The sequence below is a fragment of the Corvus cornix genome, chromosome 2 (genome assembly GCF_000738735.6).
Source record: "Corvus cornix cornix isolate S_Up_H32 chromosome 2, ASM73873v5, whole genome shotgun sequence".
NCBI classification, from domain to species: Eukaryota; Metazoa; Chordata; class Aves; order Passeriformes; family Corvidae; genus Corvus; species Corvus cornix.
In genome coordinates this window covers 24,783,932-24,807,029 of record NC_046333.1, presented here as the reverse complement: position 1 = coordinate 24,807,029, position 23,098 = coordinate 24,783,932, and the positions used below count along the sequence as shown (strand labels likewise).

General features: G+C 37.5%; 1 protein-coding gene across 3 annotated transcripts in view; it reads left to right on the top strand.

Annotated features, from left to right (window-relative positions):
• The window catches only part of VPS41 (VPS41 subunit of HOPS complex), a 113,560-nt gene extending 97,330 nt beyond the window's left edge, over window positions 1-16,230 (top strand). The window contains exons 24-29 of one of the 3 annotated variants that reach the window (XM_019285710.3): window positions 834-974; window positions 2,471-2,607; window positions 9,631-9,730; window positions 10,523-10,567; window positions 12,019-12,098; window positions 13,674-16,230. In XM_019285710.3, the coding sequence (XP_019141255.1) occupies window positions 834-974; window positions 2,471-2,607; window positions 9,631-9,730; window positions 10,523-10,567; window positions 12,019-12,098; window positions 13,674-13,754 (584 nt within the window). In that variant the 3' untranslated portion in view covers window positions 13,755-16,230. The remainder of the gene's footprint in view (window positions 1-833; window positions 975-2,470; window positions 2,608-9,630; window positions 9,731-10,522; window positions 10,568-12,018; window positions 12,099-13,673) is intronic. The other 2 variants (XM_010398619.3, XM_019285711.2) reach the window with 2 other exon arrangements.
• The last annotated feature ends 6,868 nt before the right edge of the window (window positions 16,231-23,098 follow it).

The following is a 23,098-nucleotide window of genomic DNA, read 5'->3' as shown; positions in this document are numbered from 1 at the left end:
GGGCTCTGAAAGTGTTGCAGAGGCTATGGGGAACACCTTGGGCGGGGAGGTATTTTTGATACAATCTCCAGGAGAAGAGTAATACTGTTGGTTTTGACAAGAGAGGAGAAATTAAACAATGTTTTCCTCTGAGTACATCTCAGCAGCTTAGTATTATCTTTTGCTAAGGTGAAAGATTTGTTTATATTGCTTTCTATCTTTTTTCCCCTTGAAATTAATTGTAAATTAACTCCTTCAGCAGACTAAGAATTCTATCTCTGAATGAGAGGCATCGGAAGACTTATATGTATGTTTATGTATTAGTCATGAACAGAATAGTAAGCATTTTTTAAACAATCTCTGGTTTAGTAAGAAGATATTTTGTGGACCATTCCACTGGAGAGTAGGATTTACAAATGAATTTATTTAAAAGAATAGTTCATAATTTCTCCTACGTCCACCTGTTTCCTCTTATTTTTCATGAGTGTAGGCTGCACTATACTTAAGGCAAATTAAGAGGGCCCATGTGGGCCCTTGAAGCTGGTATTTCATGTTATAGTTTATGTCCATACACATACACACACTCCCCCTCATGTTAGGTGTTGCTGCAGTTCAGAACCCCACAAATGACCCAACACATCCTTGAGAAAGCCTCCATGTCCCAGTCCAGCAAACTGCTCCAAGCATTTGTTCAGATTATACTGATTTGCATTCCTACATCTGAATAGACTAGATTTGGTCTTAGTTGAATTAGTTTGAGTCAACTTCACACTTACAAAATTCTTACTGAAGGAGCACTGAACACTGATAAGCAATTAGCATTTATAATCTCTTTTACTTGTTTTTCCTTCCAGGCAGAATGGGTAATAGCCGCAGTGCCTTGAAGATGATAATGGAAGAATTGCAAGATGTAGATAAAGCTATTGAATTTGCCAAGGAACAAGATGATGGAGAACTTTGGGAAGATCTTATTTTATATTCTATTGACAAACCACGTAAGTAGGATAGTTTCTGGAAGCCTTGCATGTGTGGAATGCTGTTGCAATTAAAGGACTGAATTATTCACATGTATGTTAGAGAAGGCGTTTATGTATGGTCAGGGAGGTGGTCTGGCTTGTGAAGCACAACATAGCTGTCCTACTGTCCATAAAACTTGCAGCAAGGCAGCATGAGGGTGTGCTACACAATGAGTACTTGGAGGCTTAACATTGAATAAGCTCTGCATAGTTATGCCCTTAATGACAAATCAAGGGGACAGTAGTGCTTTTAATCTAGCAGAATGAGACTTTATTTTTAGACAGCCTCAAAACACAGTCTGCAAGCATGATGAGAATGTTGCGTACTGTGTTACTACAACTTCTTCCCTTCGAGATTCTGAAAATGAAGAGCCCACACCTTTCTTCCCCTCAGCAAAACAACTAATTTATTTTGTTTCTGGATTATAAAGGTAAGATTGGTAATAATGAGTGCATTTTGCTTTTCATCCATTATATTAACAGCTACTCCAAGTTAAAAGGATAGACTCAGAAACATAAGCATCAGTGTTGTCAAGGAGGCAGGTTCAAAGAAGTTCAAATGACTAAGAAAATAGAGAATTTTCCTAACTATCTACTCCATTAGTTTTTGCAACCTCTTCTAGGGCTTTAAATCAAGACTTTAAAGTCTCTCTTGGCACCTCTTTTCTGGGGGATTGAAAGTCTTGTTGAATTAGTGTGAGAATATATATCTTTTCATCCCTTGGCTGCTAATTTTGACAGGAAGAAGTTACCAGATCTGTTAAGCCTTGAGAAGAATGGCATTCTCAAATTACCCATACTTGAATGCATCACTAGAAGTGATGCTACAATCAGTGACATCTTTAGAGCAAAAGGGATTCAAAACGTACAGAATTCTCTCAGTTCCTATATGTTACAGTTTCTGCCTATATGCAGAGCAACTCTAGTGATATTCCTCAGTTGTGGGGGTTAAAGAAAAAACACAGCCTTGAGTCATCATTCTAGTGTGTTTTTTTAGCCAGATGCTCTTCAAAAAGCAAAAGACTTCTATCATGTCACTCTCACCAGTGTTTAGAAACACATTGAAATCAGGTTAGGTGCGTGAAAATTTGTTTTTAAACCCTGGAACTGGGAATGGAATTCCCACAAAAGGTAGTTAATTTTCTCACTCTGTTTGCTTGAATGCTCTTTTTATTGAATCAAAATGCATTATTTGCTTGTAAGCTTGGGCTGGAGACTCAGTTACCACTTTGCTGAATATGCTGGAAGTTCTGTAAATTGCCAAACTGTATCTTCCTCTCTTTCCCAAAGGCTTGTATTCAAGTAAACACAGCTGCGAGAAACATACAAAGACTCTTAAAGAGACCTAGTGTTTTCACTTAGTAGAGAACTGTCAAGGAATAAGCCAAAGCCTGCAGCTTGTCACCAAAGTAGCCTTTAATCAGGTATTTTGCCAGATTATTTTTCTTAATTTCTTTGCCTCTTGGTTTTCACAGCTTTTATTACTGGTTTGTTGAACAATATTGGAACCCATGTTGATCCTATTCTTTTGATCCACCGCATTAAGGAAGGCATGGAGATTCCTAATTTGAGAGACTCACTAGTGAAAATTCTTCAGGACTACAACTTGCAGGTAGATGTTGCATTCTTCATGTGATACTAATTTTCAGAGAGACAGCAAAACCTCTTTGTCACTGAACAGCACAAGAAATGGCTATCATGATTTGTTCAGTCATCAGTCATGGACACTGTGGGCCAGTACAAAGCTGTGACAGAAACAGTGGAAATTTGCCAAGATCTCTTGATGGCTTCTAGCCCTTCTAAATGTCTTTCATACTGTCATAAGCCTGGTGGGTAAGTAGAAATGGAAGCATCTTGAGTGATTTTACACTGCCCAACTGTCCAGTATTGGAAAGTTTCATGATGATTACTTTTCATTCTCTCACATGAATGCAGAGGCACAATGGAGGCAGAATGCAACATGCCCTCACTGAAACATTCACCAGGTGTTAGAGCTATATGTTAAGTGTCATACTAACTGAAGGAAGATGAACTTCTAAAATTAAATTAATGTCAATGGTGCAGAATCAGTTGGTTAGAGCCCAGTGCTAATAATGCCAAGGTTGTGGTTTCAATCCCTGTATTATGGACCATTCACTTAAGAGTTGGACTCAATGCTCCTTCCAACTCAGAATATTCTATGCATGTGTTGCTGTTTATGCATAAAAAAAAAGGACTGTTCACTGGATTATGGGAGTTCTTATCCCCGATAATTATACAGATATGTGCAGTTCCCTACATGGTTGGTTCTGAGACATGTTTGTAAGAACTTACAAGAAGCATACCCTTCAGTGTTCCCTGAAAGTAGCCAGTAGGGTGTATTGCATTGCATATTTTAAATCTCCCTGCTACAAAAGGAGTCCCAAACCTGAATTCTCTGTCATGCTGTTCTGCATCTCTCTACTGAAAGAAAGCTACAGAGGAGTTTGAATGCCTCCAGTATGACTATGCAGAATCCAAGAAAACATAGCTCAGTAGGCAGCTGAAACTTCAATTTTCTGAGCCTCAAACATTTGTTCCACATCTGCTATTAGTCTTTCAACATTTTGAGCAAATAGATGGGCTTGATGATTGCATTAAGGTCACGGCTGGTGTCTTGCCAGGCCAGTAAAAGCCCGTATCTCTCTTCAGGGCAGTGTTTAAGCCTTTCTAAGGCTTTTCCATTATTTTATTTTTATATGAACTTCAGATTATAACCTTGTCTATTTCAAAGGAGCATTTTACATTTCTTCATCTCTCAATTCTTGTTATATGCAAGGAACCTCCCCAGATAAATAGATACATGTTTGCATATAATGCATGTTGTAACATTACTTCCAGGTTTTGACTTCATTGGGTGCTAGTGTCCTTCCAAAATGATGCTAGCTAAATACCATGCTGCATTTCAACAGTTGCATGTTAATCTTGCTGCTGTCAGTACCACCATTGATCTTCCTGTTCCTGCATTCTCATGAAATCAAAATGTAGTATTTGTTGTGTTTGCAGGCAGACTGAGAAAGTGCTGTAAGCATAGCTTTACACATATACAAAATATATTGTGTGGCTTCAGACAAGGCTGATGACATCACTTGGTCATATTTTGGGGATGAATGTATAATTTTTTTCTTCAAATACCTTTTAACAGAATTACTTTTGAATTAAAAGGGTGTATTTAACCTTGAGAATGACACCTAAAATGATTTGCTGTTAGCATTGAAATAATTAATGGATTTCAAATTAATTGATTGTAAAGTAGAATTGGATAGCTCTAGGGCTAAAGTTTAGATTTCATAGGGATAGTAGAAATTAAGGAAGCTTAATGTAATTTGTGCTTGGCTTGCTTGTATGATAGAAAAAAGTATAGCCAAATAAAAGGCAATACTTCATTAGAGAAATGTAAGTTATAGTTTAAAATAAGTATTCTTTAAGTGTTACTGGCAATGTAAAGTGCACTGTTTATGAACAGATGGTATATCTACATTGAAATTTAGGGGTCTTATTGCTGGTCTTGCACACTCGCCTAAGTAGCCAATTGGCAAGCTCAGATTTTATAAAGGGACTGTTTCTGCATTCGGCATGTGCTCCAGGACATGGCTGGGACTTCAGGTGAATGTCTAAGCAGCCTCTCCTTGCTGAGGGCAGTTCTGCCTTAGTGGAACTGTTATTGCTGCCTCATTAGCTGTTTTAAAACGAGTCTTTGGTGTGTTTGTATAATGCCTGGTCATACCTCTACACGTTGTGTAGGTTCATGCTGAGAAGTCAGTGGCCTTCACTCTGGCCTGGCACAACTCTGTCTTTTGGTAGAAACCTCCTGATACGTAGCATGAAACCTACCAGACATTTTGAACTCATTCAGAAATACAGATTTCATTGGCTAGGATTTTCTATAACTTCATCTTTTTGGATCTTGAGATCTGTACGCATGTAAGTTTCATTGTTCTCATTTTCAAAGGCAAAAAGAATCTTGTGCTAAGATCCATGGAGGAGCACAGGCGAAAAGAGAACCTGCTCCTTGACTTGCAAGTCACTGCCTAACACAAAAACTGTGGTGGTCTTTTCATAATGTTGGCTTCCCAAACAATGTTACCACTGTGCCATTATATTGTTTAATTAATGGGTTCCTTTTGCAAGCCCTGATAAGACTGTTTTATGCCTATGTAAGCATGCAAATGCAAATTTCCTATTATGCTCTTGATTTTTCATACCAGTAAACTGTACTTAGGTGTGATTTGAAATATGGAGGAGTAGGAGTTAGAAGCAGGGCCTTTGACAGACTTTGTCTTTTTGAAAACCACTCTTTCCATCCCAGCAAAACCAAGTAAATCAAACTGAGTGGCTGCCAAAGTATGTGTGACTCACAGCATGCATTAGAGAATCCAACAAGAAAGTCTACTAATGCAAATTTGATTGTAATTTTTTTTTTTTAATACGGACTCTTCCTTGAATAATTTTTATTAACATTGGCAGACTGCAGACTGATTGCATCACTTTAACAAATTGCCACCCACTAGATGAACTGCTGCAACTGTTCTATATGCTACTATAAGCTCACCTCAGCTGTGTGGTTAACGTTTAAAATCTGATCACTATCAACCAACCAAGCATAGCACTAAAGCAGAATTAAATATTCTTTTGGGCAAAAACAAAACATAGATCATGTACAATTTTTTTCTTAGATTACTATTTCAAGTAAGCGCTACTAATTTGCTTTTTTCTCTGACATTACAGCTCTGCTTTACAAGTAGGGAACTATTAACCTGCCTTCCAGAATACCCATTTTTATTTTCCAACTTCAGGAAATGTAATTCTGCCATGAACTTAAAACTGAGCACACTCCTAACTATTCCCCTAAGCAGGGAAATATTTAAGTGCTCATTTAAGTGGTTTTCTGAATTGGGATTAAAACTTGAAGTGATTTTTTTTGGTTTTTTCACCCCTGAGGATGATTTATTTCGGTTTTTTCTCTTTGTCATCATTTGAGTTAATGTATTAAAGCCATAGTACATAATCAAGTGACACTGTTTGACTGTAGTGATAAAAGTTTATTTACTGCTGAAATAATACTGTTTTTAGTGTTTATACACAGTAACATTCACAAACAACAAAGTTATGAAGACATAGACAATGAGAACAAAATTATAGTTCTCTGAATTTTAATAGGAGCGTTTATCAAAGAAGTGTAGTCTGAAGCTTTTTTATTGCTTTTGAAATCTACGTTGCTACCATAAATTTATAGATAAATTAGACATGTTGGCTTAAAGAGAAACCTGCTTACTTATTAGAAATTACACATTCCTAGTGCTTTTTGTATTTAAGTGCAATTAAATCACCGTTCTCCAGGTTTCTAAAGCATTGTATCACACATTTCACAAAGAAGACTGGGAGAAAAATCCCCTTATTTGTAGACTTGTGAGTTAATTATAAGCCTGCTAAGCTTTCCAAATGTATAAAATAGGTGTCTTTTCAGCTTTGGTTTGTATCTGAATGAAATGTAGCAAATTATTGTGGTATTGGAAGACGCTTAAATACCTCTTTGTTTTATAAAGAAATGCTTCATTTTTCACCCTATGTCATTTGTAAGAATAAAACTTTGAAAGATGTTGGTATTCTAAGTCTACTTTTTCCCTAGCTTTAAAATACGGAAGCAATTTGTTTAGATATAGTACTATAGATTTTGTGGATTAGGCATTTTAGTCAAATGTTGACTTACTAGTTTGCACTTTGCTTGAACCTGCAGTAACTCTGATGGGTAAGAGACATTGATCCATTCACAGACTCCACATATATCCATTCATAATAGAGTTTATGAACTAGCAGAACCCAGGGATAATCCAATGAATGCTGCTTGAAATAGCACCTGGAAAAATTGTTAGGTTATGGTCCTGAATGTAACTAAAAATGCTGTTCAGACACCTTGGAGGCACTAGGGGGCAGGTGGCAGCTTGCACAGGGGGACAAGGCTGTAAAGATTAAAAATAATGTGCTTTTAATTGTGGTAGTGATGCTGTTTGAAAGAATTTTGGTGAGTGGCCTTGAGAAAGTTGGACTTGTTTGAGGGTTAAGCTGAATCAAGGCCTGAATTTACTCCCAGAGCTTTGAATATACCCTTTCAAATTAACTGCATACTGCAGTGCTTTTCTTTAATGTTAGGCATTTGTAAATCAAGACTGTTTTAATTAAATAGAAGGGTTTATGCCTAATATCTTCCCTAATAAAGCCAGAAAACAAACTATTTTTTGCAATAGCTGTTTTGGTTTTAGCAGTTTTCATTAATTTCATGAAAGGCATTATTTTTGCACAAAACTTCTTTCTGTAGGTGCATGATGCTGTCCTGCTTGTGCTCACAATTATATGCTTTTAAAGGATAAGTAAAATTCAGTTTCATTCTCAATTCTGTTTCTTCTTGGAAAGTGGTTTCATTATAGATTTATGCCCAATGTCAGTTTTAACTAGTTCAACTTAATCTTAGTCCACAGTTACCTACTTCTCCTCCCTTTTAATGAAGCTCCCTCTCTCTTGACTCCAAATTCCTTCTCCTTTGCTTTCTGTAACTCTTAAATTATCCATCTTTGAGGTTTTCAGTTTCTACAGAAGTGTTGAGATATATTACCTTGAGAATTGACATTTTACATTATGCATTGTGATTTTTCCTTTTATAATAATAGCTACCTAGTGTATTCCATTTCTAGCAAAATAAGGTCTGACAGTCATTAAATGTGGTATGGAAAGATCTTAGTGTTGTTTAAATAATGGCAGAAAGTGCATATTTCTTAAAAGATACATTTTATCAGGTGTTTCTGTTACTCCTGGGTTTTCAGGCATCAAACAGTATTGAGGTTTTCCAGTGATCTAGTGATGTCTTTTGTTTCCCTCTTCATTTTTCTTTTTTAATGAAATTTTCCTATTGGCACACTGTATTTTAATTAGAAAAGGCTAAGACACACTTCCATCTTCCCACTGTATCTTTGTTCTGCTCCTTTCATTTAACATGGTTGAAGCACCAAGGTTGTCAGAGTTCTAGAAACATTTGGACAGTGTTCACAGGCACATGGTGTGATTCTTGGCGCTCTTCTCTGCAGGGCCAGGAGTTAGACTTGATGATCCTTGTGGGTCCCTTCCAGATCAGGATATTCTATGACTCTATGCTTGTTTTACTCCTTTTACTTCAGCATGGGGGGGGTTTCATCTGTCTTTCTGAAACAGTCTCATTCAGTTGTCCTTGCTAAAAGTTTCTTGGGTTTTTTTCAAACCTTGCAACATTTTTCTTTATTTAGAACAAAATTTTACATTCTTTGTTGCCTTTGGATAAAGTTAGCAGGGGAAAGACATAGCCAGATTGTTCCTGAGATTATCAACAGATAAAAATGATTAATTTTCTAAGTGTTTGTCTCGTAGATCTGCATTCAGTTGCTGGTGCTCTGAAATGTTTTATAGCTCAATGTCTCTAACACTGGAAAACTGTCATTCACCTATTGATATGCCCAATTTTAAATGCTCATAATGTTACTCAATGTTAATTTTTTCAATGTACTTCAGATTTGTGGTCTTACCTGCATGTCATTCTTAGTAGTGTGGCCTTATTACTGCACAGTGTGTATGTAAAAAGGTAGAGTTTTGGACCGTGTCCACGTGGCTATAAAATCTATTATTGTATTTCTTCTTAGGTATTTGCATTCGCTGTATCTTGCACTATCTTAGAATGCTCAATATTTCCTGTAATACAAATGATCAGAAGAAAGGAAGGAACATTGCTTCTTTATACCTCTCTTTTAGTAGGGTTGGTCACATTATAATTGACTGTGAGTATCTTTGGAAAGCACTTTTCAAAGGAATTGTTGTCTTGGAAAACAAATTTCCAAACATCAGTCTGGGAGGAGAAAGAAAAAAATTCCAAAATACTTACTTGGGTTTGTCATATTTCCAAACTTGCTTCATTAAGTACTGTGAAATAAGGCTCTGTATAATTTCTATGCCCTTGCTTCTTCTGTGTTTCAAAACAGTTTCAGGCAATGACAAGTCATTCTAATGAAAAATACCAAATAAGTCAAAAGGAAGCTGAGACTTCTGCTAAAGAGGAATGAACTAGGGACCTTTGATTAGTTGCATGGACATTTAATACTGCTTATTAAATGACACCTCAGCAGGATATATGTTGGAACAAAATATATTTTGAATTGCTCAGTTTACGAAGGTTTTATGATTATCAAATATCTTTTCTGAAGAAGACAGGAAAGATATACATAGAAGTTGTTTTGAAATGGTTTGGAAATTAATTCTGAGGGCACTGTAAAAATTCCTCGCTGTTGTAATTTATTAACACCATCTCATAGAAAGATGTTCATAATTTATGATAACAGTATCTTTGTAAAGGATTTTATTTCCTGACATTTTTTCTTGTTGTGTGGGGTTTTGGTTTTTTTTATTGTGGACTTTTCATTTAGGTAGAGGTGATGGCAACAATAGGTTCCTCCTTTGCCTCCTTTGTAATACCTTGAAAAGTCTTAAACATTCCTTGCACTCACTGTGGCAGCAGAGAAACACAGTGGTGATTTGTCAAGATAGTTGATATGCCCATCTGTTCAACAACCACTGTCTTTTATGTTCTTTGCACCAACAGATCTTGCTGCGGGAAGGTTGCAAAAAGATACTCGTTGCTGATTCTCTTTCTTTATTGAAGAAAATGCATCGAACTCAGATGAAGGGTGTCCTAGTGGATGGTGGGTACAGAGGAAACATGATGACTTTCAAGGTTTAAGCCTATAGCTTGGTTTATTTACCCCCTGACTGTCTGCTTTGGAAGCTGCCCAAAAGCCTGAGGTTTTTTACCTTATCTGTGGAGTGTGGTAGGATACTAGATGCTTTTCCCCTTTGCAAAGGAATTACTTGTATCTCAAAAACTACAAGACCCAGCATGCAGCTGTTTCTCTTGATCAATATCTGCAAAGCCAGTAATGTATTGTGTCCTGCAGTTTGTCTGTAAAGGCGAAAATGTTGTTTGGTGCTAACATGGACAGTCAGACGATAATAATCTGCAACCAAAGCAAAAGATACAAGGTGGTTGTCAGAAACAGTTGAAAATATTTTGCAAGGTGCTAATGATGCATGTGAGCAGCGCTGTAATTCTCACTAGCTGAGTGTTAATAGCAAGAGACAAAAGCTGACAGGACAGAGTACCAGAGCTTCTGCTCCAAAATACTGCAGTTAACAGCCACCCATCCCATGCTCCTTTTTTTCAGTTTGCCTTTTGTCTCTACAGCACTGATCCTAAGCAGCCTTAGTCCTGCACCTCTGCCATCATCAGATCTAAATATTTATCATGTTGTTGTTAGAAATGCTACTTCAATATTGCTCTTCAATTTTTAATAGATTCTGTTAGGCATCTTAAGTAAATGCTTTAAGACCAAGCTCCATTTCTGTAATGGCAGTATGTTCATGGCTGCTTTATAAAAAAGTAAACATGGAGTTCGTTAACAAAGCTGTTCTTAGTTTTCTTTTGTTTTGTTTTTCAGAGGAGAATTTCTGTGAATCATGTCTGTCTCCAATACTTCCTTCAGGTAGGATGCTTTTCTAGGAAAAAAAAGAGGTTGTAAATTTTTTTAATTAGTATTTTAAGAGGAGCTACAGTTTGCATTTATTCATAAAAATGTGTAATCTCCCTTGGTGATCACTGTATAAATTTCAATCTCCTATGCAAAGCTTGCTTTTGAATTGTGACATGGAAGTGGAGTCTAATTGGACATTTTTTGTTGCAGTAAACCCAGATACTCTTTTTTTATTCACCTCTTTTTATTCACTTATTCCTTATTTTCTGTTTTGAATACATGGAATTCAAGGCAACTTTTAATTCCATCAACATACGTATTCTCAAAGATTATTAGAACCACAAAACTAAGCTGCTGCCACCAAATCTTGTCCTTCTCTGTTCGATGATTTAGACTGAACTCGAAGATTATAAAATTTTATGGAATGTACTTTTTGTCTGAATGGTGGAGAGTTCTTGGCTTCAGTCATGGCTGCCATGTTTGAAACATCTTAAAACCGACTAGCTTTAAAACACCTTCTAAAGTTAGTTTTGAAACTAGAAATTCAGGATGTTATTTTGGAGATGTATGTGCTGCAAGGCAACTATAGTCCAGAAATACCAATATAGCTGTTGGGTGTCTTAAAAAGAAGTAATTTTACTAAGAGAATATCTGTCGTGGCATGTTCAAACAAGAATATATAAGACAAAGCATATGTACAGACATTTGTTTGTTTTCTAAATGTTAATAACCCGATAGAATTAGTTACAGTTTATCTGGTTTCTACTATTTTTCACTTAAATAAATAAATAAAAACAACTATACTGGGATCATGTGCAGCAACATACAGAACAGGAAAACCTGGCAGAGTTGAACATGCTAGTGCTTTGAGGTATGTGTGTTGAGGAAAAAAAGAGCCAAAGTAGAATGTGAATGATGTTCATGAATAAGGTGGTTATTCTTTAGATATGTGGATGTTGTATTTAGAGTTCTAATTTGGCTAAATATTCATGTGGGAATGAAAACCCACATCATGCACCTAGGCAGCCTGGTGCCAAATTTCAGGATCATGCCATGCAGTGCAGGCACTAGAACTGCTCAGTATTCTGGTTCTCTTCACACTAGTGCAAGAATTTTTCTGCTAACTTTTCTTCAAAGCAGCTGAATTATTTGGTGGTAGTTTACTGTTCTCCCTGCCCAAATTTAGCATGTGGCATTTATTGACATGAAAAATTCCTGGTGGAAGGGTATACAGCATTTAAGCCACAGAATAAAATTGTTTTGTAACTCCATCACTGGTATACATTACCTGAAACCATCACTCTTCATGGTTTCTGTGAATGAGCCAGAATAATTTGGAAACGATTTTGAGAGATGTTACTCGAAGTTTCTCTGTGTATAATAGAATGTGGGCATATATTGCTGTAGCCACTAAATCATTTGTTTCATTGCCCTGTTGAATGAATTTCTTTTCTGTTTCCCAGATGCATCCAAGTCCTTCAATGTGGTAGTGTTCCACTGCAGACACATGTTTCACAAAGAGTGCCTACCTGTACCTAACACAGTAAGAAATCAGCTTAATATGTCTGACACCTTTGCTGGAGATAAAGTGATACATTATTTTCTTTTGTCCTTAGCTGTGGGGAAGGACATGGGTCTATGAGGAATTATATGATTACAGTAATAACTTGAGATGATACCACATAGTAGTATGTGACTAAGGAAAGGGAATTCAAGGACACGGCCACTAAAGTTCATCCAATGTGGAAAGAAATCACTGCTGTTCGAACAGTATTTTATCACTTTCTGCAACCTGAATATGTAATCCAGCTCTGAGACATACAGGGAACACAGTCTGTCTAATTTTTTAATTAATTCTTTTCCATTCCAGCTTTTACTTTAATTAAACATACTCAAAGACAAGAATAAAGGTATTTTCTCAAGTGAACCATATTAAATGATTCTGACCTGGAAGACAAAAATCAGTCAGTTCAGAGTGAATGTTTAAATATCTTTGTAATCATCCTTATGCTCAAAACATGTTTTTCTTTATAAGTTTTTGGGAGGGTTGGTTGGTTTTTTCAATTAACACAAAGCAAAAAATAACTTCTAGATATAACAGGATTTAAATTTAGGAACGAAATCATTCAAATGGTAACAAAATCACATAGAAAATTAAGTTTTTAAGATTCTGTATCTGTCTCTGAAAATTTATATGTAGTGAAAAAATAGCTTTAGTGAATCACTTCTTCTGTAAGTAAACAAAGTGCTTGCAGCCATATGGTACAGCATGTATACTTAAATATGTTATGAAAAGCTTAATGTATTAGATCATCTGTATGAGAAAGCCCAACTAGTAAATATTTCTTCAATATTTATCCCAAATTTTATTGTGAGAAATAATTTAAAATTTATCTAGCATTCTCAGTTTTCTGGGGTCGGTGACTGGTTAGGTGGGATTTTTAAATGTTACATTGATATTTTATGATATCTATTCATAGACAGTATGTATGAATACATGGGTGTCTGCATGTGAAAGAGCCAAATTTCCCCTGTTGTATTGTATTTTGTGACCTTAGGTGATCAGTCATGTTACTGATATTTGGTTATTGGTGACATACTGAAAGGAAAATAGTGCATGCACAAAACACACAGAGCTAAACACAGAGCAACAATAAATACATATTTGATGTCAAATGACAGTATTTGGGCCCTGATCTCAATTGTCAGAAATCTGTGGAGCACTGTCCAAAGACAGAGCTGTGACTAAGGCATCCAGTGGTTATTGGAGCTGACCAAGTGACTTTACTCTCGTCTCTATATATTAAGATAATCAGTGATGCTTTTTACTGTGTACTTTTCATTTTTGGTGTGGAGGAAATTTGACCTTACTCTCCTGGCAGGTGGTGGTAATGCCCTTGGAGTGAGTGGCGAGTTGTACCCTCTGGCTCCAAAACAGCCTGCCTTACTATGTTTTTTTATATTGTCTTCCCTCACCTGTCCATGACTATGTTGACAGGGAACAGCCTGACTGTGAGCAGTAATTTTGAGAAGGGCATTAGCACTTTTCATTCATCTTCACACATTCTGATGTGACTACATTTCTCTGAGAGTTTCCTGTTTTCTTTTTTTGATTTAGGTATCTTCTGTCCAGTTCTGCAATATATGTAGTGCCAAACACCGGGGGCCAGGAAGTGCAATCCTGGAGATGAAGAAATAGCAGTTACCTAGTTCTCCATGTCAGTCAGTGACACCAGATCTGTTAGGACCATGCAGAGCCACTGTATTTTTCCATTAGACATCATTTCTGTATGTAATTTTGATTGTGATTTAAAAGTGGTTCCTGTAATTTATCCTGTTTATTGAATATTTTGGGGAAAGAGAAAATGTGAAAACCTTTCTCTGGTAAGTCTTTGTTATGCAATTCATGTCATGGTTCCTTTGCTCAGCTTGTTACTTCATACTGGAACAGAAAAAAAATAAAATGGGAAGAAAAAACCCATACAATTTAGAGATTTGTGTTTGCTATCAGTTAATGTGCTTTACAGTTTGGATCCACATCAGACTTATGGTTAGATATTGTAAAGAAAAATGTATTGCCGTGAATTCAGCTCACCAGACTACTTCAGTCCTGATTTAGTCTATTAGGAACCTGTTTACCTTGAGACCCATAGGAGTCTGACTCCTTTCAGTGGAATTGCTTCAGAACTTGAAGTTGTCTGTGTGCCAGCTCATATCTTCAGTTAACAAATTTGTTAACCACGAATTCCATACATTGGCAATTTGCCTTGGTTACACATTCATAGTTCATTAGAAACTGATTAATTTCTCAATTCATATTCACAATGCAATAGTTTAAAGTGAGCTTTTCTCATGTTCAACTCATCCAGAAACTATATTTTTAAATGTCAGCAGTAGGTCTTTATGCTTATTTTATGTGTGATTGAAGTGTATGATTTCATTTAAGCGCAAGGGAAAAGTGTATCTGACCTTTCAAAGGTAAGATCTCTAGAAGTTTCTTTTGGCCTTAGAAAATTAACAGCTAAGTCAATCGGATGTTAACAAGACCATACTTTTCATTTGAACTGCATTCTGTTTTGTTGATCCAAAGGAAGTGATCTTTCAGAATGTCTTCACAGTAATGTAATCTGTTTATAATATATGCTGACTAAATTCAATATAAGCGTCTTTTCCTTAAGAAAAGTAAATCAGAACTCCCCAGTTATCTTTCTGCTTTTTAATAACTTGGGTTTGAAAATAAAAATATATTGTTTTGCCATCAAATTGTACAGTTTAAACAAGTTAACATACTAAGTTCTAAAACAATGGTATAGGGATACTGCGGTCTATCTGTAAAACTGGAAAATACAGTACCTCTAATAAAGTACCTTCTTCTGTACTTTATTCCCATGTAAGTACACTTTAAAATAATTTTTACTGTGGAAACTTGGATTTCTGGTTTATGTATACTCATAATACTATTTTTAAATCCTCTGGGCAATTGGTCTTGCAATCTGAATAATGATTTTTTGTTGTCCACTGTGCAGATCTGTATAATACTGGAATAAAATTGTATGTGTTTAGAAATGCTAGGATTTACTCTGCATGATTACATAGGCAAAACAATCATTAAAAGAATAGATCTCTTAAAAGCATAGTAATCTGTTGTGTTAATACAGACAGCTGAGGAAAAAATTTTAAATGGTGCAAATTATTAATGAACATGGAGTAGGTGGCATAACGTAAGGATAGGAGGTTTGTAGTGCTGAGCATAGTCTGCACACATCAAGCTTCACTCATAAGAATTAGTGACGGGCTTTGCAGCTGTTCGTTTTCAGCAGGTAGTACACATTCTCAGGTATATTGTTCGTTTATCCATTCTTCACTATACTGATCAGGAAAGCCGCTTAGATTCCTAGTAAATTAAATGCTGCAGTGAGCTCAAGGGTTGTTTCACCATGATGTTTAAGTTATTGCATGCCATGCCTGTAAAAGTTTAAAAACTTTTTTAAACCCCCGTTCTTCAGTAGCTTTAAGCAGCTTTTCTATATTATATCCTGAGAATGCAATAAGCTGTCAGCTTACAGGAGGAAAAACTCAAATTGCTTCTATACATGTATATGGCAAAGTGTCCTGTAGCTTAGAGTTATGTGATAATTTCAAGAAGGTGTATTTTTTACTTCAGCTTGGCCTTAAATTCCCTAAAGCATTTGAGCATTCTGTGACTCAGTTTGCTAGTCTGCCATCATCAGCAATACTGCATTATACCCTGGCATATTCTTTGCATTATGCAAGTAATTTTAAATCACTCAATGAAAATCTAATCAAAATCTTCTCTAAATCCAAAGCTTCTTTCATTTGGGCTTCAGGGAATACCCTTTTCATGTTCCTGAAGTCCAAATTTGCTTGTTAAGATTCAGCAAGAAATGTACAGACCTGACTTTGATTCACTCTTCTTCTTAAGAAGCCTTTACACCATAGAAAACAACTGATGTTAGAGTCTAAAATATTCAGCTACCCAAGAGCTTTTCTTCTGAAGAATAATTTTGCCCAAGAAATAACTGTAAAGTTGCAGAGCCTTTCAGAAAAGTAGAGTAGCACTTAATCAGTTTCACCAGCACTTACTTCAGATGTCAAAGTTCTCGTACTTCTAAGGTAAACTTAAAATAAACTTAAAAGCTATTTTTTCTCTGATACATCCTGTTCTGTGTGAGTTCTTGACCAATGAAGCCAACTGAAAGGATTTGTGATGGATCAAGTAAGTACATACTGGTTTGTCATACCAAAAGACAGAAAACTATTTTGGTTTGTAGCAGGACATCTCACCCCCACAAGAACTTATCTCATTAACCTGTCAGATAACTCAAACAAGACAAGCTGTCTTGTAGTGAGTTATTTTGGTGCCATGGGGTTAACACTGGTCTGGAATCTCCCAGCTGCCAATAAACATCTCGCTGTTGAAGTGAGATCTGGCCCGGTAAGTTGTCTGACTGACAGACACTCACAAACTACGAAAACCTCACCAAACTTTAACAAAGCAGAAATCTTCTATACATTTTCCTGAAAATGTATGGGAGCTTTTCTCATGAGTAGGGATGCCTGCTTTGCAGTTACTCTCCAGGGCTTAAATAAAGGAATCTGTGTACATTATCGTCATTTCAGTGGTAAGTTACATTCGACTCCTAATCAATACTATTTCTTTTGCAAGCTTAACTATAGATACCTTGATATAGTGCAGTGTTATATGCTATGCTGTAATCTACTAGTAGTTCTTTACTTTTATACTGTGTAGTAAGTAATTCTGAGTAAGATGTTTCATCTGTTATCTCTTGTCTGTTTAATAAAAAATTCATTTTTATACATAGACCTGATCTGCCATCCTTATAACTTGCGGGCCAAAGTGATTTTTTAAATTTAAACTGTTGACAAAATCTGAGGCTAAGGCAGGGCTTGTTTGAAGCTCCCACTCATCCTGTGACAGGCTAAAAGTGAGTCTTTGGATGATTTTTCTCATCTCTCCTTGTTTCATTATTTTAAACCTTTAATGCTATGTGATAGGCTTGGTGAAAATATTGGGATACACTGAAGATTTTGGGGGGCCCAAGAGATGGGAAGCTAGAGGTGCCTGCTGAGCATGAGGCTATTTAGTCCTGCTGAGAGCTCAGGTAAAGTGGACAGCGTCAGGATAAAGGTTGACTTCTGCAAAAGGAGAGGTTAATTGTTCTACTGGATCAGCAATACATTCAATCAGCTGTATGTGGTGCTTGGGCAAGAGTCTGCTGCCCACCCTGACATGATTCAGTGGGTCAGTTAATCCTTCAAGACATTCTATATACAAAGATATGTTCTCTATAGCTGCACTACAGGAAACCTTGAACACATTGGGTATTACATGTTGGAACATGAATAAGCTCAGTGTCTGACACTGGTCTTGTGTTACAGAGCAAGAGCAAAAACAAAATTAGTTGCTTGCTTCCCTGTTTTTGGATCCGTATCATATTCCATATGGTATCATATTCCATGGATCCATATCAAAATACGATATTTTGGATCCATATCATATTTGGAATAACTGTTTTCATGGACAGTTACTGCCAAGGATTTGTCAAGCACTACTGGAAAGCAACTAACAAGAAATAGCAAGTTGTCTGTTACGTTTCAAAATGTGTTTTTAGTAAAAGACTATGCTGCAACATGTTTTTCTACATTTTGGCTGATAATTGGGTAGACACTTTCAATATTCTGTATAGAATGCACAGGTTGGTCTAGCAAGTTTTCATTGTAGGGAATTTAATCACTTTCCATCTTAGGCTTAATGTTTATTCAGCTGGAATCTTCTAAGCAGGCACAGTTTTACTCTTTGCTATTGAATACACTACCACAGTGGTTTTCTGCTTGCTGAGTAGAGTCCTGACTGTAGTTCAAGGGAACTGGAAATAATCTCTTAAATAAAAAGTCATGGTGGATTTCCTGCTTCTGAAATATTGTGATTTAGCATTCAAGTATTGTTTGTCTTTCGTCACCTTGGAAATACAGTGTCATCTCTGCAGGCTGGTTGCACTGGTCCCTGCCTATCTTACTTGATAGCAGTTTGGAAAACTACTTGCAGGAAAATTCTTACCTAATGCTGAACAAAGGGAATTATCTGAATGAGAAAAATCTCTCTGAGAAGCCAGTTTTCCCTCTCCATTGTACAATTCTGGCCTCTTATTCAGGCAGTGTAAGTTTTACCCTTGTTTATAAATGCTAGACATAACATCAGGGTCTCTTCCTCTCTAGAAAGCTTCCCCCTTGAGTGCATCTTTGCCAAATACTTGCTATAAATCAACTGCTGTACTTTCAAAACAATTTAAACAAGACTTGTAAGAAAAGAAGTACCTCATTTAGAGAATGACTCTTTAATTATATACTTTTGGGACTGTCTTCCTATTCTATTGGGCCGTGAAAGATTAATTTACTTTTGGCATTAGAAATATCCCAAGATGATGGTTTTTTCTGTTCTTCAAGACAATGTGTGCTTTCTTTTAATGTAATCAAATATTAAATTATGCAGAAGACAGGACATCTGAAGTGTCTGAGGCATCAAATGTAGAAGAGTGTGTGAGAAGTTCTAAGAGAAGCCAATGAGTCATAGTGGGAATGACCTAAATTTAGCCTTAAAAGCCTTCCATAAATGGGAATCATAATAAGCTTTTGCAATGCAGCAGATCTTAGGGGTTCTGGTATGTTCTGACTGCAACATTCACCCAGGAGTCTGTCATCTGAATGGACAAGGCTGCCAGTGGCATCTGCTCCTGGATTGTGCTTAGGACCAGTCATGATGCAGGAGTCAGAAATGTGCTGAGTGGAGGCTGATACCCCTCCAGCCTGAAGGAGCTGCCAGAGGTGGAGGTGTAGTAGTATACTTAAGGGCTAGGAAGTGGCCAGAGCTGCAGAGGGCAATTAATTGTTGATAGGGTTTTTCTCCCCTTGCTTTTAGTCAGATCCCAGTAGGATTTAAGTCCAGGTAGGTTGACAAGGTAATGATATCTTGGTGTCTGATAGCTGTGACATTTAGAAAGATGTCAGCTGGATGACATGTTCCAAACAGTGTTCATAGGATACAGATTTATCTGTTTCTGGTGAGAGTGATGGATGGGAGCCACAATAAATAAGTTGTGGATTTTTAAAATATCTGTTTTAAGTGGAATGTTCTTAAAAATGAGTAATTGTCTCACATTTTATCATTTTGTGTTTACAATGAAGTAGTAGCATTGGAAGGTGCAGATGACAATAGTGTTTTTATTGTGTAGAACCCATTCAGTAGCAGCTATTTTCGCACATGCTGGCACAAGAATGACTGAAGCACTTTTCAGTGTCCAACTCTAGTGTGTCTCTATTGAGTCTTCATCTGGAATTTCTTCAAAATCGTGAAGACCTTTAGTTAAGCAAACCCAAAGCTGGGAAGCATTTTCCCTGTGTTTCCCTGAACATTTGAGCCAAGAATACATTTCTGGCATAACTTAGTTCTATGCTATGCAGACTTTCATTCTCTCTGCAGTATCAAAAAACTTCCCAGTGACATGCTAAGGGAAGTATGTTCCTTTACATTGTTTCATAATCATTCTTTCTCTCTTTTCTCCTTCTACCCTTCTCCGCTCACCACTCCCCTCTGAATATGTGCAGTGGAGTGAGTGCCTTTTTTTGAATTGTGTAGTGATTTTCAGTCATTATCTGCAAACACACTGTGCTGTTTATGTGTTAAAGTATGTACTTTGTATATCCTGTGGGATATACAGGTCTTTGTTCATCCTTAGTTCCTGGGGGAGTTCATTGCCTGGTGTCAAGTTACGGAAAACATTTTCCTTCAGAGGCAAACTTTCCAGGACAACATTTTCAGTGGTGCCAAGAGAATCATTGAGATAGGAAGGGACCTTTCAAGATCATCTAATCCAGTTCCCCTGCTCCAGGTTGGTCCATCACCTTCCCAGGGATTGATTGAGTCTAACAAGCCTGTGGTTTTCCAGATCCTACTTGCTCTCTAAAGCTGATGATATGGTTAAAATGAGAACTAGAGCCTTGAAGAGTGAGATTTACTTTTTTCCACTCTTCAGAAACCTCTTCTGATTGACATGGTCTTTCAGAGATAATCAAGAACATTTTTTTCATGCTCTAGGCTTTGTGCCTGTCTCGGTTTTGAAAGACAGGTGTCTGCTAAGGAAGGCAGAGGCCCCCCTTGAAGTGGCAGATATAACCCCTTTTCCCTCCAAGTTATTATATTTTGAAATCAAGGGCCTTTAGGCAAAGATGTGGGAAATACGAATAACAGTTCTTTACTCTCTCTCTCTATATATATGTATATAACCAGTCAAACAAAACAACAATAACTATGGCAGTAACAGCAAACAATCACAAACCCAGTCCCAGCCTTCTCGGCTGTCGGGCCCTTTCCCCTCGGGTGCAGTTCCGCTCGCAGCCGGCAGGGGCGCTGGCGGCTCCCGGTGAGCAGGGCAGGTGCGATGGTTCCCCCGCGGCTGCAGGGGGCGCTCCGGAGCGAGCTCGGGAAACCCGTGGCTCTGGTGCCCTGGGATCCCGGGAAGGATGGAACAAAGGCTTCACAAACCCCTGGGCAGCTGATCCCGGGCTCTCAGGAACAGCAGGCTGGAACGGCATCTAGAACGGCAGGCTGGAGCGGCAGGGACGAACGCAAATCCCGGGTGGCAGGCGAGATGTATCCAGATGGGAAAACCCCACGGAGGCCCAGGCAGGCAGGGCGATCAGGGCTACAGCGTAGCGAAAGCTCGAAGCAGCAGCGGGACAGGGCAGCCACAGCCCGGTCTCCAGCAGGGCAGGGAAAGCGGCTTTTGGGGTCCCGGCGTTGTTTCCAGCAGGAAGAAAGAACGGCCAAAAAGAAAGAAGCAGCAGCTCCCTTCTCTGCAGCTTCTCTCTCCTGACGCTCAGAGCGAACTGACCCCACACCCAGGTGTAGACAAAGGAGTAGCCAGGCCCGCCCCACCCCCCTTTTTGTCTTTCTTAAGTACAGCTATTTGTCCCCTAGCAACATGCATATGGGAGAAAATTCCTTTAACTGAAAAAAAACTAAGACTAAACTGAAACCCCAACAGTGCCATATAAAATACCTATGGGTTTTTTATAATGTTGCAGTCTAGTCCAGAGATGAAGCCAATATAAACTACTTTTGGGCTAAATCATGTTCCCCAGGCAAAGTGCAGATATTCCTAAATGCTTGGCTTGCGCAGAATGTGTTATTCACAGAAACAGCACTGACTTCCTTAGCAGTGGTGAAAATGCAACTGCACTTGAGCATGTTTCTAGCACACAAATTTTCCTTTTTGCTTTCTTTCAAAGGTAACTGTTCTCTTGTCTTGCTTGCCCACATAAGCAACTGCCCTTGCAGCTCTCCTCTGTTACCCCATTGTCTATACCAAGAGTATGTCAAGCTGCTTTAAAGCTGTTAATCTTGCATCAACAAAACAAGCAGATGTAATACATTTTCATTACTGATAATGAAGGATGAAGCTGGACACTTACTTGTCTCTAAGTACCAAGGAAGAATGAATGAAAATACATTGCATGTGTTAGGAAGAGGAAAACATGGCAAGCCTTTTTTGGGGAAGGGTGGGATAAATTTTATTTCTTAGCAGAATCAGTATAGAGGATTTCATTTGCATGAAAATATTTTTTTTCAATTTTTGTAAATCATTCAGGCTTGTGATGCCTGTGCTAGATGTCAGATATGATGGGCTCAAGTCAGTCATCAGCACATACAAAATCATCTGCAGCGATTCTATAGCTTAGTGAAAGTTCTGCTTTTATAGGGTGTGTTGTATTTCCTGCCTGTTCCCCTGGGTTTACTTTTCATGATAGAACTCACTGTTAACAGCCTGAAGAGCAAGTAGCCTGGACGTGCATCTTCTCCAGGCTCAATACCCACCTGCATCTATGCACGTAGACAGCTCAGCAATCAGAGGCTCTAAGGTTGCAAACTGATGTCGGGAGGACCAATGATAGCTGAAGTCTGTGCTGGAGCTTTGGAAACATGAGCCAGTTTTTGTTCCTGCTGAAACTGATGAAAAATTTGCCTTGACTTAAATGAGAACAGCATTTGACCCTCCTTAGATAGTAGACTGCGTTATGAAAAAACACTGTCGAATCAAACAGATCAGGAATTTTTCCTTCTGGGGTATGAGATAGCCTGTAGCTGCTTAAATTCAAGTAGTACAACATTACTTTAGTAGTGGGACTTGTTGGTCATCTATAGGATTCGTATCTGAAGAGGTTTATGACTTTAATTTATCATTCTAGGAAACAGTAAAAACCCTTTTGATTAGTAATGTATACTTCCAAAACAGTATTAAAGCAAACTTATAAAGGCATTTAAAGACATTGTACTTTGTGTTGCTACTGTGAAATATGGGTGTATTGATAGTTGCTGTTTTTAATTTCTTCTTCCCTTATGCTGCATTGAAGTGTTATACTAGGAAGGCTCATGCCATTGGATCTAGAATGAATAGCAAGTGTTGCACAATGAGATTAGGTAAAGAAATTAAATGATCAGGATTTCCTAAAGTTTTTTCTACATACTGAATCCTTCATCTATCCCTGTGTAGCTCACCCCAAACAATTCTTTTGTTACTGCAACCAGCCTTTATGCTGAATTGAATCAAACCGTGTTACTCAATTCATTTACTATTCATTCAGTTACTATCTTGCAATTCATAAAGTGGCAGACGATGAAATGATTTTGTTTATTTTGTTGGGGATGAATCCCAGCAAATGAAATCCAAAACTGGTCACTAATTTCTGGTGTGATTCATTCTTATCATTTGCTTCTGGCATACTGCAAAATTCTGTATATCTTTGGGGGGGAAAGAAAACCCAAACCTAAATGAAAAATAACATTCCTATTTCACTTTTTGTCCATTGTGATGATGGCGGTATTATCTCAAGAGTATTCATAGTAACTTGCCAGGACATGATCATATCAGAAATAACCTAAAAGGAGTTTGAAGCACTGAACACTTAGATCTAACGCTTCTGAATATTGCCAGTAGCTGAAGCATG